At 38.5% G+C, this 15156-nt stretch overlaps 1 protein-coding gene across 6 annotated transcripts in view; it reads left to right on the top strand.

Moving 5' to 3' along the window:
• Positions 1–15156, top strand: part of LOC116300181 (uncharacterized) — a 51231-nt gene that overhangs the window by 15964 nt on the left and 20111 nt on the right. For 4 of the 6 annotated variants that reach the window (XM_089024383.1, XM_089024384.1, XM_089024385.1 and 1 more), the window contains 25 exons: positions 366–486; positions 980–1011; positions 1526–1700; positions 2079–2179; positions 2555–2671; positions 3050–3106; positions 3918–3951; positions 4047–4126; positions 4575–4643; positions 5296–5397; positions 5846–5921; positions 6191–6297; positions 6604–6724; positions 6959–6981; positions 7207–7354; positions 8098–8198; positions 8872–8985; positions 9138–9194; positions 9742–9775; positions 9920–9999; positions 10183–10251; positions 10525–10626; positions 11105–11287; positions 11597–11714; positions 14676–14710. In XM_089024383.1, coding sequence (XP_088880509.1) covers positions 366–486; positions 980–1011; positions 1526–1700; positions 2079–2179; positions 2555–2671; positions 3050–3106; positions 3918–3951; positions 4047–4126; positions 4575–4643; positions 5296–5397; positions 5846–5921; positions 6191–6297; positions 6604–6724; positions 6959–6981; positions 7207–7354; positions 8098–8198; positions 8872–8985; positions 9138–9194; positions 9742–9775; positions 9920–9999; positions 10183–10251; positions 10525–10626; positions 11105–11287; positions 11597–11714; positions 14676–14710 — 2256 coding nt within the window. The remainder of the gene's footprint in view (positions 1–365; positions 487–979; positions 1012–1525; positions 1701–2078; positions 2180–2554; positions 2672–3049; positions 3107–3917; positions 3952–4046; positions 4127–4574; positions 4644–5295; positions 5398–5845; positions 5922–6190; positions 6298–6603; positions 6725–6958; positions 6982–7206; positions 7355–8097; positions 8199–8871; positions 8986–9137; positions 9195–9741; positions 9776–9919; positions 10000–10182; positions 10252–10524; positions 10627–11104; positions 11288–11596; positions 11715–14675; positions 14711–15156) is intronic. The other 2 variants (XM_089024387.1, XM_089024386.1) reach the window with 2 other exon arrangements.

The following is a 15156-nucleotide window of genomic DNA, read 5'->3' on the forward strand; positions in this document are numbered from 1 at the left end:
TGTCATTACGCTCAATGTAAAGAGATCTATTGAGAAAAAAAGAGCAAACAGTTTTGCCAAAATGACCGGTATGACAAAGATTTGACCAGACAAGGTTCCAAATTTTGCCGGACATTGTCTGATGGCATACCGATATTTTTTGCCCTGAGTATTTACTCAGTACGACCCTCCCCTTTGATGCCCCAGTCCTCCCTGTCCAATAAAAAACGTACCTCGGTATTTTAATAGGAATAGTCCCCTTCACAGTTCCCTGCGCCATCTTGAAAGGTAGCTGTGCCTTTGCATCGAAGCGAGACGAACGGTGAGCTTGCAATGATAGAGACAGGTTATTTTGAAAATCCTGACGTAAATGGTTTTTATTCCAGGCACAGTTAGAAAAGTTGTGTTCAGCGTACAAGAAAATTAACAAGGTCGATTTCGCTGATGACATTGAAAAGAAATGCAGCGGAGATCTGAAGCAAATGCTTCTTGCAAAACTTGGCAAAGGTTAGAAATACTTTATATCTATTAGAATTCGCCTTAGTCACTTGAGAAATTCGTATGTTAGTATTCTGTGCCGATGTCAATGAGCTGAGCGTTGTGTGCATAGAATATTGAATGTAGTGATTGTGCGTGTGAGTGAAAAAGTGTCCCCTATAGTCCCCTTCACAGTTCCCTGTGCCATCTTGAAAAGTAGCCTTGCCTTTGCATCGAAGCGAGGAGAACGATGAGCTTGCAACGATAGAGACCTTTTTTAACACCTTGGACAGTTATTCACATGTGAAGGGGACTATTAGTGCAAAAGCGCTAGAACGACTAGACACTTAAATAAAAAAGTGATTTTTAATGCAAATTATTCACACATTATATGAAAGATAGTATAAGATCAATGATTGTGTGTTTCCTTGTAACTTCAGTACTTCCTTCCTCCTCTCTTCCGTCCTTCTATCCTTTTATTATTCACTTTTTTAATCGTAAAATAATATCTTTTCTTTAATAGAAGCAGGGGGAAAGAAAAAAGATAAGGAAAAGGTAGATTTAAATTAAAATCGAAAAAAAAAAAAAGATATTCATATTACATAAATTATGGATGTAAAATATCAGGCCTATATTCCCATAACAATATATTTTAAAGCAACGATACGAGAAACAATGACTCCCTAGTCCCTCTTCAAGCACCGCCCTTGTCTATAGTATTCTATTTGCAGTACAATCTCAAACCAACTAGAAACAGGAAAGCAATAGTTCAGAAGGGTTGGCTTGAACTATGGAGTTGCTGTGGATCTGGCGGGAACTTTCGCGCTAAACACCTGCACATCACCCTCGCCCCGATTATTGTGCTCACAAACAGGAAACTGGAAAGCCATGATTTAGAGAGAGAGGGTTTATACCATGAAGCTGCTATAGATTTGGCGGGAACTTTCGCGCCAAAATTCGCGCGTTCATCCCCAACCCTGGCCCAAACTTTGCGACTCTCGAAAACTTTCCCTGCTGCTGAAGTTCACGCTTTCCTAGCTTTAAAATATTTGAAAATATATTCTCGCAGGGCAAAAAAGACAACCAAAGAAAAAGCAAAGAAGGAGAGAAATTACCAGCAATAGGAAAGAAGAAAGAACAGGAAAAGAAAAGTGAAAAGAAACAAGAGAAGAAATCCGAGCCAGTGAAAGAAGAGAAGGATGTCAGCCAGAAGGACATCGATGAGTTACACCAAGCTATACAAGGTAATGAGCTATGGCTAGCAATAGAGAAAATCGCCCCACCCTACTCTAGAGGAAAGGGAGTCAAAACAATGGACAGTAAGGGGTACCGGAAAGTGCGTATGCCCTCTCAACGTTACACCCGCCTTGAAATTCGTATTTTCTTGAGTGACTATCCCTCTATATAGAAATACGTTGGTAGCCTGACTTAACGAGATATTAAAGTCGATCATTATTGCAATTGACTTTATAATCAGTTTTGGAGAATAACTCAGGATAATCCAGTCTTATGACAAATGTGATGAGAAAGGTTCATTATCAATATGTTTATTGCTCTGTATTTCTAGATGGTCCCCCTGCGCTGCATGACGACTAATTTTGTTCTTCCTTTATACATTGCAGACAAGAACAAGGACAATATAATTGCTATCTTATCAAAAAATGTTAACGATGACAAGAAAATACAAAAACTCCAAGACAAATACCAGAAGGAATACGAACAAGTGAGGCTTTTAAAAAATAGTGATCTTGACACTTCGAAAATGTGCTGCGCATGCGCCACCTCTCACCAATGCGACCCGTGCTTATTCTCGTACCCAGACCCTTTATTTTTTACTGCGCATGCTCGACGGAAAAATATTTCGTTTTCGTTGTTCATCGAGCATGCGCAGTAAGAAATAAAGACTCTGGGTGTATTTATAGATACTCGTGATGTTTTGAAAGTTCTCAAATTAGACGTGTCAAAACATCACCACAAATTCCGGATTGTTCTCGAGGTCGTGCGATTTCCTATATTAACAACCCCGGACTTCAATTTCCGGATTCCTTGCTATCAAAGATAGCAAGCTTATTCTCTGACAAACTATTTTATTCTCTAGGGATTATTAGATGCTATAAAGTCTGTCGTGGATGACGAGGATCTTCAGGAACCTCTGGAGTGTTTGTTTGGTTCAGCACCTGAGTACGAAGCAAAATGTCTCTACGAAGCAACTAAAGTATGTAAGACCCTATAATATTCAATCGTCCAAATGAGGAGTGTTATGATCTTGACGCACTATTACTACGCGTTTAAATAGACGTGGATACACCCCTTTGAAAATTACATTGAATACAAGTCTAACAGGAAAAAAATCACAAATTTTTCTCTCGATAAACTTTGTAAACGTTTTTTATTCCAATCCAGTGAGAAGTGATAAGAAGTCGCCAGGGTCGTCTGTCGCGCAAGGGCATCCTGATATTACTACTAAACGCGCTAGATTAATGAAAGCCTAAGACCCTGTCCAAACACATACGTTTTCGTTCGTAAACACATACTTTATGATGCGTTTAACCCTTTCTTCCACACGTAACAACATGTTTGTACCTTATTTCAGGGTATCGGCACAGATGAAGATATGCTACTCGAAATTCTTTGTACAAGAAGCGCATCAGTAAGTGTACCTGTATGACTCTCTATTAGAGAGTTTTAGATTTACGTTCACGGCAAACGTGAAGCGTCAGTTGACCAGTGAAAAATTATTTTAAATAGCTGAGAAAAAATCGCAAAAAAGTTCAAGTAGTAGAAAAACAAAAGAATATTTGTCTTTGGTTAGAAAGTCTGCAAGAGGTTAAGTAAAATACAGGAAAACGATGAAAACGTGGTCACGTTTGCCGTTTGCGGGGAGAAAAAAAATCAATCTAAAACTCTCTATTAACCGGGTTAATAACTAACTATATATTGACCTCGCATTTATAATGAGGGCTATAACAAAAATAAAGCCTTGTGAATAACAAAGAAAACCGTGTCAATTGAGAAATAATAGACAGTTAATACCTTATGAACTATATGTTTCTTGACCTTAAAGGACTTGCACACTCAGAGAGAACATGTTTCATGTCTGTAAAAAAACACGCGGATAAGTAGGTGTCGCACGGTAACCTCAGCAGTGTTGTGATGTGCTCTTGCTTTCTCTCGGTCATTCTGATTCAATGATTAGCGCAGATTTGGTATTCGGGTGAAAACGCACGGTAACTGCTTGCCTTGGGGTGCCGTGATCGTGACTGTGTCCTGTCTGAGCGTTCTCACTGTTTTCATTGGATAGTTAGCGATCTCGTGCTCTGTGATTGGTTCTAAGGATGTCGTCCATCCCATACCGTGACGGTGCTGCGTGCCGTGGAATACAACAGTCTCTGCACTAATGAAACGAAGAACTAATAAAAGTTATATATATATATATTTAATTACCGCAATTTTCTTTACAGCAACTAGCGGACATCCAAGAAGCATACAGGAAAAGTAAGTATGTACGACTTATAGAATCAGACCGGTAGTCGTTTTGGTATGTTTTGCCCTTAATCTACCATTATTGACTCTATCATGTTTGAATACAGGGTACGGCACTAGCCTTGAGGAAGATATCAAGAGCGACACAAGTGGAGACTTTGAAGATCTGCTATTGGAACTGCTGAAGGTATGAAAAACTGCTGTAATCATGATACATGCTATTAGTAATCGATTGTATTAATGATAAATGTGATTTGATGATATCGTAATGATGTATTGTTGATAAAGAACAAGGATTGCTGTTCTTAAAGTATTACCTGGCATGAGTAACATGGGTCAGTATACTAACACGTCGTCTTTCACCGCTGCGAGTCCAACATTCCGGGTTGAGTTCGTTTGATGTGTTGTTCTCTCCCATGCTATGAGGGTTTTCTCCGGTTTCTCCGGTTTCCTCCCTCCGTAAACATCAACATGTCATTTGAGCGCTGTGTGCATAGAACATCGAATGAAATGGTAGATTGTGTGAGTGAAAAGTGTCCCGCCCAATTAGTGCGAAAGCGCATTTATATTTGAGCACTAGTCTGTAAGAAAGTATAATTTTATATAATTCCATGTCGTAAACTGTTTTGTTGTAGGGAAGTCGTGACGAATCAGATAAAGTTGACAAAGCACAATCCAAGAAAGATGCTGAAGCATTATACCAGGTTAGGATGTGATGATATCTAGACCTTGCGCGAAAAAAGGGCTTCAATTTTAGAAACTTCTCTCTCCAATGCAAATAGACCCTTATAAGCTTGTGCGTGATCAAGTAATGTTGTCCCATTTCACACCACGTGTCATTCCCTAAAGTATCATTTCTTAGTTTAACGGTTGCGCACGAGAAGGCACATGAATATGGAATAAGACAACTTGAACAAAGAATCTTATTGTCAAGAGATTTTGAATGCGAGGCCGCGCGGGGGAAATCTGTTGTTTAAGTCATTATGGCTGCTGCGTTGTCTATACTGTAATTGACCGCGTTGTCTATACTCTAATTGACCTCGTTGTCTATATATTCTAATTGACATCGGTGTCTCTACTCTAATTGACCGCGTTGTGTATACTCTAATTGACTGCGTTGTCTATACTCTAATTGACCGCGTTGTCTATACTCTAATTGACCGCGTTGTCTATCCTCTAATTGACCTCGTTGTCTATCCTCTAATTGACCGCGTTGTCTATACTCTAATTGACCGCGTTGTCTATCCTCTAATTGACCTCGTTGTCTATACTCTAATTGACTGCGTTGTCTATACTCTAATTGACCGCGTTGTCTATACTCTAATTGAGTGGTAAATCATGCCCTTCGTTTTGCAGGCCGGTGCCAAGACGTTTGGAACGAATGAGAACACCTTCATCAGTATTCTAACAAAGCGCAACCCTGCACAGCTGAACGCGGTTTTTGTGGAGTACAAAAAGGTTTGTATGATCATCCATGTAGAAACATTGGCGCCTTGTCGTTAGCTGTGGCATCTATCTCCAGCGCATCGTAGCCAAGTTAGATTTAGAGATAGCGAAGAACGTATTAATTCTCAGGCTATCTTGGTGATGCGAGGATAACTATCGGGAAAAGTCAATGAGCATTAGAAGATAATCAACATTAAGTTTGCTGGGGGGTTGCTGGATGTGGGCGTGGTCGGTGGTGTGTGCGTGGGGGGGGGAGGGGGGGGAATAACAGTGAAGTTTTAAGTCCAGAACAAGTTCATTAATAAAATAGATAAATCTCTTTACACACACCACCGCTACATTCAATATTCTATGCACACGACGCTCAACTCACATGTTGGGTTTTATATTGATGATAAACGCCTGAACCAAAATGTCAAAGTTAAGTTAATTAATTAACTTTTGTCAAATTTTCATACAGTTGGCTGAAGTTGAAATTGAAGAATCGATTGAAAATGAGATGACTGGAGACTTGGAAAAAGGACTCCTTATTTTAGGTTTGTATTAGGTATTCGGCGGTTGAAGAAAAAACTGGGTCAAGTTGGGATGGTAGTCTAGTCTTTTACTGTTAATGGAACGTATTTCCAAGATGGCGTCTATTTCGTCTCTTAAACAGTCCCACAATGCACTGCAACGCAAACTCGACCCAGTTTTCCCCTCAACCTCGGAATAGCTCATTCTGTCATGTATCGGACTTTGATCCTATTGCTTGCTTCATTAAAAGTATAGTTACATGTCCTTACCTGTCAAATGTTTTTCATTCCAGTAAAGTGCATGCGTAACCCCCGTCAGTTTTACTCCAATAAACTACACAGTTCTCTTCAAGATGGCGACACAAATACTGCTGCACGCTTGATTCTGACCAGTGACAAGGTATGATAAACTTTTTTCTTCAAGCCAGCTAGCTAGCAAGTCTGGATCTTTGATATATACCCTGTGCGGGGCAATTGCGGAACAAACACTGTACCATTTGCCATGGAAAGCACGAAGCGAGTGCATGTACAGAAAAGTCAGACACACACAGCTCACAGAATCCCAAATGTCGGGAAAATAAAGCAAAGCATTTCAAGCTCCCTCGACCTCGCCCATATAACCTATGATTCAGGACCTGCTTCTTTATGTAAATTATAGTATAATTAAATGAAGCAGTTGGCATCCACAATTTATATTGTTTTACAGGCCAAACTTACCGAAATCATGAACGAGTATAAGAAAGCTAATGATACCAGCCTGGATGAAGACGTCCAGAAGAAGTGCAGTGAAAGCTTGAAGAAGCTATTGATGGGGAAAATAGGTAAAGGTAGGAGAGGAAGTTTGTTATTAAACATGAATGAAAAATGAATGAATAAATTTGTATGTCAATCAATACAATCAATCAATGAAATGGATGAATAGATGGATGGATAATTGGTGCAATTGGTGAATGAAAAAATTAAGGAATGAAGGAAGTTAGAAAAATATAGATAGATTAGCTAATAAACAAAATAAACTTTTTAATCTATTCGCTTCTGATGTTATATATTGTTTCCTTTAGGAAAAGATAGTCCACAACACAAGGTAAGATTCAATCTTGTTCCCAGGGCCTTATCTTCTCGCATCTTAAAAAGAAGAGAAGACCCTGGGAACGAGGAGGGCAAGATTTCATCGAAATACTTTTTCTTTTAATGGGAACTGATTGTAATTTTAGCTTAAATAATACTGTTATCACAACATCGGAATATATCAATCGCTTTTATCCTGAGTTGATGAGAATTTCCTGTGGTTCTTCTTTGCAACCTGCAGAGCAACCAAGTGAAAGGTAAAGACACTGTCAAGGCCGACAAAGGTAAATCCTCCCCGTCCAAGCATGCACCACCAACGAAGAAACAGACTGAACCAGCAAAAGGAAAGAAGGACGACGAGACTAGCCAACTGTACAAGGCTGTACAAGGTAGGATGATTCATTTATTTGAAACAAAAAAACAAAAAAACAAAAAAACAAAAAAACCGTAAGAGAGTGACACACATACAGTCCTTTGACTAAGCGTTGTCGTTTGATCGGCTTCATCCCTACGCCCCTAGATGGGGATAATTAATTCCCAGTTACTAGCTGCCGCATATGTTATCTAACACGTCTTGAGCTCGCTTTTTTCGATCCCATTTAATTTGCTAAAACTATGCCTCGAGCATACGGCGAAGATTTAAACTGGCGAGCAGTTTGGATGACGCAAGTTCTGGGTAATTTACCCGTTAGGACTGTATACTGTACATATAAGCAGTAGTAGAGGGTAAACAGATGAGGAACAAACAACAAGGATCCGAGTATAGTTCAACCAGTCAAAAACATGGATAGAAATGGGAGTGTATAAATAAATATAGCTTGTCAAGGAGTAAATAAAGTGGCAAAGGAAATAGGAAGGGATGGAAAATGAAACCAGGAGAGAGATGGGAAGGAATGAACAAAAGAAATTAATGAAGCCAGAAAAAAATGAAATGAAGCTAAATGTGATTAAAACGAAATAAAAAAATAATATGAAATAAAAATAAACAAAACAAAAACAAAAAGCAAAACAAAAATGATTGAATGGATAAAAGATCGTGAATGGCATTTCTTTCATCCATCCCTCACTGCGATATTATAATATCAAACAATCGTTTTGAATACATTTGTTACCGTATTATTTTGTTTTATAGCTGAGGATAAAAAGAAAATCCAAGATATTGTTCTCCGTCACGCTACTGAAAAACCGAAACTGAAGAAACTCTCCGACGATTACAAGAAACAACATCACCAGGTATTGATGGTTTTCATGTCGGCCATGTTGGAGGAACTTAACAAAAGAATTGTCAAGGAATTCTTTTGTTATATCCTCCAACATGGCCGCCGTGTCTTTTGTTATTTAATTCTCTTGGGAATGATTGAAAACTAGCAATAAACCAGTTCATAGATTAAGAATCTTTTTCAGTGCGCACGCGTGCGATTTTTTCCATAATTTCTCACCTCTTCTTTGTTTAAACAACCTTCTTTTGTTCTTAAACAAAAGAAGGTGAGAAATTCGGGATAAAATCGCATGCGTACTGGAAACTATTCTTAAACTATGAACTGGCTTATTCGAAAGTTCAACTTTGAAATTCTTCATTTTAACTACGAAGACTATGTGAAACAGAAGTCCCTTTTTCCTCTTGCTTCTGTGTTGTTTGGACTGATTACTTTCCATATCTTCGCGCGCCAAATTTCCTACGGGTTTTTTTCAGTCGGTTGATAAATGATAACCATCCAATCAGTGGAGCTGGCAACAGTTTTGGCGCGAAACGCAAAATGAAATCCTTCAAGGGAAACTGTCGAACATTCCTGACTCTACCACTCACGAAAAAACAATTTGTACCCTTATTTTGTCGGGAAATATTATCGACTTGTAACACATTTCTTACGCCTCTCATAGTTGCTATATTTTTCTTATTTTCCAGCATCTTCTGGAAGTCCTAGAATCAAATATTGATAAAGATCTCCTGGAAGCAATCGCAGGCCTGCTTCTACCACCATCTCAGGCGGATGCGAGGACACTACATTCAGCTATGAAGGTAGATATACATTTCCCTTAGATCTTTACGCGCATTTTGACGCACGCGCGTTTTTTTATGATTAGAAAAAAAGTGTTCTAAGTCGTCTTAGCAAATCGTTCATTATTTTATCTAACTATTAATGTGTAAAAATGATACAATATTTCCAACAGGGTGTAGGAACAAACGAGGCTGTACTTATAGAGATTCTGTGTTCTCGAAGCAATGCGGTAAGTTCGAATAAATGGGAATCAAGTTTTTTATTCCTCCCTCTTTTGCTCCCTCTCTTGCTCCCTCTCTTGTTCCCTCCCTTGCTCCCTTTCTTGCTCCCTCTCTTGCTCCCTCCCTTGCTCCCTCCTTTGCTCCCTCTCTTGCTCCCTCTCTTGTTCCCTCTCTTGCTCCCTCTCTTGCTCCCTCTCTTACTCCCTCTCTTGCTCCCTCTCTTGCTCCCTCTCTTGCTCCCTCTCTTGCTCTCTCTCTTGCTCCCCCTCTTACTCCCTCTCTTGCTCCCTCCCTTGTTCCTCTCTTACTCCCTCTCTTGCTCCCTCTCTTGCTTCCTCTCTTGCTCCCTCCCTTGCTCCCTCCCTTGCTCCCTCTCTTGCTCCCACTCTTGCTCCCACTCTAGATCTTGCTCCCACTCTAGATCTTGCTCCTCCCTTGCATCATTTCAATTGCAAATGGATTTCGCAATGTAAGCAGATATTTTCTTTATGCCTGTTAATTCTGGTCTCTTTTAACCAAAATACATATAAAGACATCGTTTGTGTTTTCCATCAGGAGATCCAGAATATCAAGAAAGACTACAAAAAGCGTAAGTAATTCATAATGTTTTCTGTGTATCTCAGAATATCTCCCTCGCGGTTTTTAGAGAAAGATTAATTAGATGCATAGAACCATTAAGGTGTTTACTAATCTATTTTTAACTGTTTTAATATCGATGCTATTTTCATCACAGAATATGGGAAATCTCTGGAAGAAGACGTGAAATCAGAAACCAGTGGAGACTTTGAAAAACTGCTCGTTGCTTTACTACAGGTAAAAGTTAGATCATTTACATCCTAAGACCTGAGTTCTTTTCTTAGAAAAGTAACTTAAAGAAGACTGGATAGTTGACGGGATCGCATACGCGCGCGTACCGTATGCGCACGCGCACCCCGCCCATGGACGACCAGTGCAAGTCAGAATTAGAGATTAACAATTTATCTTTAATATTTTCAGGGTCAACGTGACGAAAGTAAGTCAGTCAATGATGACCAAGCTCACAAAGATGCTGAGACATTGATTGAGGTGAGTTTGGGTTATTATGATATTGGATATAGTAAGTAATCTCACTATGATCGCTTTACAGAGGTTCGAATTCGACTGTATAGCGAAATACTACAAAAAGAACCAGTATTAAAATATTAAAATGATTGCTTGTTCTATTATTACCTGGCCAGAAATGCTCCCCTCTCCCACTTCTCCCCTAAGAGTCTAAGGAGAGAGAGACTCTAGGGGGAGGGGTGTGGGTAGAGGACATAGAGAATCTGTTTGAGTTGAAGGTTGTTGTTGTTGTTGCAGGCTGGTATCAAGACGTGGGGAACAGATGAGGATAAGTTCATCGAGATCTTCACAACAAGAAGTATTCCACAGCTACAAGCTATGTTGCCTGAATACAACAAGGTGAGTGAATAGAAACCTTTCTTTAGATACCGCTGTACTCTTGGATTACAGGCTCATGGGTTAGTTCACTGATTTTTTTTGTTCACAAATACCAACAATAAAATTAAAAATGCGTTACTTGAAAACCTAGCAATTTTCTTGCGACTTCCTATAACTGAAAGTAACTTATTCGGCACGATAGAATATTCTTCGTTCGCACATGACGTCATAGCCGCCATCTTGGTTAAATTTAACAGATTGTCAATGAATTCTTTTGTTATATCAACCAACATGGCCGCCCTGCCTTTCGTTTTTTCACTCCCCTTGGGAATGATTGGAAACCAGCAAAACCAACGAGTCCTAATCATTACATTATCTACTGATAGTTTCACCTCAGGAAACCCACTTAGAAAAAATGAATAGGTATATTTTATCTATGGTGGGCTCCCTGTGTTTCAAGTCAAAACTTATCGACATTACATTGACTTCATTATTTCAGTGGGCAAAGTGTGACATTGAAGAGTCAATAACAAGCGAGATGGACGGTGACTTACAAACTGGTCTCTTGACTCTAGTAGCTTGTTTACGAGACCCAGAGAAGAACCAAGTCGATAAGATACACGATGCTCTACAGGATGGAGATATGAGTACTGTAGCGAGGATTATTGCTGGTAGTAACGAGGTATGATAAAAAATTATTATTGTAATAAAAAGCAGGCCCAGGAAATAAAGGTCCTCGGAACAAGCAAATCAGAAATCGCGGTCACAACCAATCAGAAAATAGCGGGTCCGCGGTGTAACCAATCAATCAGATTACATGGTCACCAACCAATCAGAAATCGCGTTCGCCAACCAATCAGGAAAGGTATAACCAACCAATCAGAAACTAGTACGCCCCGTGTAACTAACCAATCAGAAAGCAAGAGGTTTATTTTCAATTTAAACAAATATTTATTGTAGTTATTTTTATTTTATTGTTTATTTATTTCAGGCTTCGCTGAAGAAACTCGAGTCAGCGTACAACGCTAACCACAAACCCAATCTATTCAACGAAGTCGATAAGAAATGCAGCCCTGAACTGAAGAAAATTCTCTTGCCAAAGTTAAAAGGTAGAATAAAGCCAACCAACTCTTAAGGGGACCATCCTGGACGTTAAATAAATATCATCATTTTGATACCACCATAGAAATGCATATGTGTATAGATTGATTTATAGTTGAGTCAATCAAGTCGTTTCCAATACATTCCATAGAGACGTGCCCTTGGATCCTATGTGTGTTCGTGCCAACAATGTCATTATGACATCGACCCAAAATCATATTTTGTCGAGAAGGCAATTGCACGATTCTATGCGTGCTACTTAGAGCGAATGTAAATATCATTTTTAAATTGTACATAGTTTATATGATATTGTATATATATTTTATGATCAACTCTGCTCATGATAGACTAAAGGTATGAGCATTGTAAATATTTTAGATAAGAGTTATTCGTAAATATTTCCATTACCGACAAATTTGTTAACAGTCCCTATATTTTCCCTAATTCAGTGGATTCGAGTTTTTCTCCTGCTTTGGTCGCACGAGGAGTGAGAGCGAGTAAAGCAGCACACGAAAGTAAAAAAAGTAGTATTACTTTTCCTCCCCGCGCGCGAGCCGCTTCAAACTTGACCTGATCATGATCACTTCTCGCGTGACCAAGGCAGGGAAAAACCTCGACTCCACTGAGTTAAGGGGGACTTAAACGCGTCTAACAAACCTGACGTGTCTCAATTTACATTCCCCACCGAAACACCACAATGCTTTAATATAAACCAAGCTGTAAATAATAATTGCTGCAGGTTGTATTTTTGATGTGTTGGCCATACATGATTCTTACTGCATTTGCTGGGTTCACAAAGCTGATAATAGACCATTTGCAATAGGCCATTTGTCTTTGTTAATCTTACATTAACAGAATGTTTCCTTCTTGAATTTTTTTCATCGATTTTTTTCGGAGAATTTTTGTAAGAATAGCAAGAGAATTTGGCCAGTTAGACCAATTTTGGTATGAGTGAGAACTATATGGCAACATTGTAGGCATACTAAAACGACACTGTATTACACGTCTTGTGATCGGGATGATCGATTTACCAGAAGACTATGGGAAGCCATTTAGGTGTTACGGAATGTCATACCTTGTACCTGCTGTACGTTCCATAAAAAACCGCAATGGATTCTGGTAATGGTAGTTTATGACGCTATAATACAAATGGTCAATTCCTGTAAAATCATGACGTCTGCCTCAAACTGCTTGTTGATTGCTACCATGATGTATGTTGTTTCCATTTACATCTAAATCGACACAAATCTACCTCATAACACCTTAAATTACCAAAATACATATTTCACCAGGTGAAAAATCACTTCATAACCGGCTTGGAGTCTTGGTACACATCGCATATTTAGGTCATTCTCCACAAGGGGGGTTTTTCAAAGAATAAATAATTTAATTTCAAATCAGGTTCATATTTTGAATCTCTGGCATTAGATCTGAACTCATCACAATTTGTGGTTTTCAAGTTTGAATATGGAGTTGGATGGAATGTTAGTCGGTTTTTATCGGATAGAATGAAGGAAGATAGGACTTTTGAAGGTTTTCCGCTATTCAGAAGCCAGTCAGCAACGAACAAGTTTATTTTAAAGGAAATTTAGCACAAAAAAATAGATAGGTAAAGTAAGTTTTGAAAAAAAAATCGTCTAAACTGCATTACGACATGAATGTGCAGCAGTAGTTGTGAGCATGTTCATTATCCATCAGATATTCAAAGCTGTTGTCCATTCGGCTATCTTTTTCTTGCACTTGAAGAATACGAAGAGGAAGGACGACGGTAGGTGACTGAATGGATCCACCAATTATTTCCATCGAACTTGCTCTAGTTTTGATATGTATAAAAATAGCTTCTGGAACATCTCCACTAAAGAACCATTTTAGCTTCAGCTTCATTTTTTCCCCATTCAATGCATTCATCATTCATGGCCGAGTAATTGAAAGCACTATAATTGGAGGCATCATACTTTGTTGAAAAAACACTTGAGAAAAGGAGTTTCCATGCATTTGTGTTTTGATTAGAGATTGAGAGGACACTAAGAGTCCAGTGGGTTTTGCATTTGTGTTTTGCCATTAGAGATTGAGAAGACATACATCACTCCATCTCACAAAATTTTGTGGCATTTTATGATTTCATTTTATAAACAGTGGATGGCCATGCAATCATTTTCAATACTGAAGAGCATGGAATAAGAAAAATCATGGCCGCCATGTTGCATGAAATAACAAAAGAAACGAATGAAAACCTTAGTCAACTGATATCCAACACAATAATCAACATGGCGTCCATGACGACCAGCAATGTTTAACTGCTGTTATACTAAACACTTTCTGCTCATTCTATGTCAGACAACTTTCTTTGATTAGAGAAAAATCTTGCTTTTCATATTTCGTCTAGAACCCCAAAAAAAATATTTTGTTCTCTGATTGGCTAATCGATATTTCCTAAGTGACATTATTAGTTTCAGTGAGTTTAACTTCACTGAAACTAATAATGTCACTTAGGCAAGTATGTAATGTTTCCCAACTTCAAACCGCGTGTCATTCTCTTGAGAATAAGATTTTTTGTTTGGCTTGTATTCATCTTCAGCTTCTCATGAGCAACAGTTAAACAAAAAATATATTGAGCATTATGGGACCGCATTGACACATGGAGAGGAAAACGTTACACTTAAGGCAGTTACAAATACAGGAGAGAAATACCATGAATTAGTTCATCCAATCAAAATGTATCATACCCAAGACTTGTTGACTCATCTAAATTATCAAATTCATTGCGTGCTCCTGATAGATTTAAATTTCGTTTAATTATAATAACAAATTAACTTTGTAGGTTTACCCTGTCGGCAAAAAAATAATATTCTTATTCATTCTAATCTAGTTTACCTGGTTATCTGTCGCGAAACTTTATTCATTCTTCCGCCCTCCTTCTCCTCCCTCCATTTCTATTTGTACATACTGTTTTTCTCTTTTTATCTTAGAAAGAAATCATGAAAAAACGACAAACAAAACCAAGGTGCGTTTTAATTAAAAGTGCAACAATCTTGGACTCAGAAAAAGTCCATAGAGGTTTTGCACCATCACGTGCCCATTCCATAATACTGCATGGGCTGCTTGTATTTAGATGGCAGAACAATAAACAACCTTTGTTCCTGCCATCTAACGTGGCTGCCATCAAGTGGTGATGCAAAACCTCTATAACAAAGTGATTACAAACTGTCTGAAAAAAAGCCGTGAAACGAAGTCGTATGATTACAGCTACTAACAGTCCAAGTAAAACAAAAGAAATATTAGACTTTGTGTCTACCAATATGTATTACCTTAACTATACTATAAATATTCTTGAAGCGGGCGAAGGAAAATCGCTCTAACATCCATAACGTCAGTACAGTTGCAAATCTTTTTTACAAAGTGTTTAATTTTCCTTCTTTCTCACTTGGTCGATCCTTCCTGTAGTTGAAA

This window comes from Actinia tenebrosa, unplaced genomic scaffold, assembly GCF_029948245.1.
Source record: "Actinia tenebrosa isolate PJP-AT-01 unplaced genomic scaffold, QUT_ActTen_1.0 PGA_scaffold8__29_contigs__length_14323225, whole genome shotgun sequence".
Taxonomy (NCBI): domain Eukaryota; kingdom Metazoa; phylum Cnidaria; class Anthozoa; order Actiniaria; family Actiniidae; genus Actinia; species Actinia tenebrosa.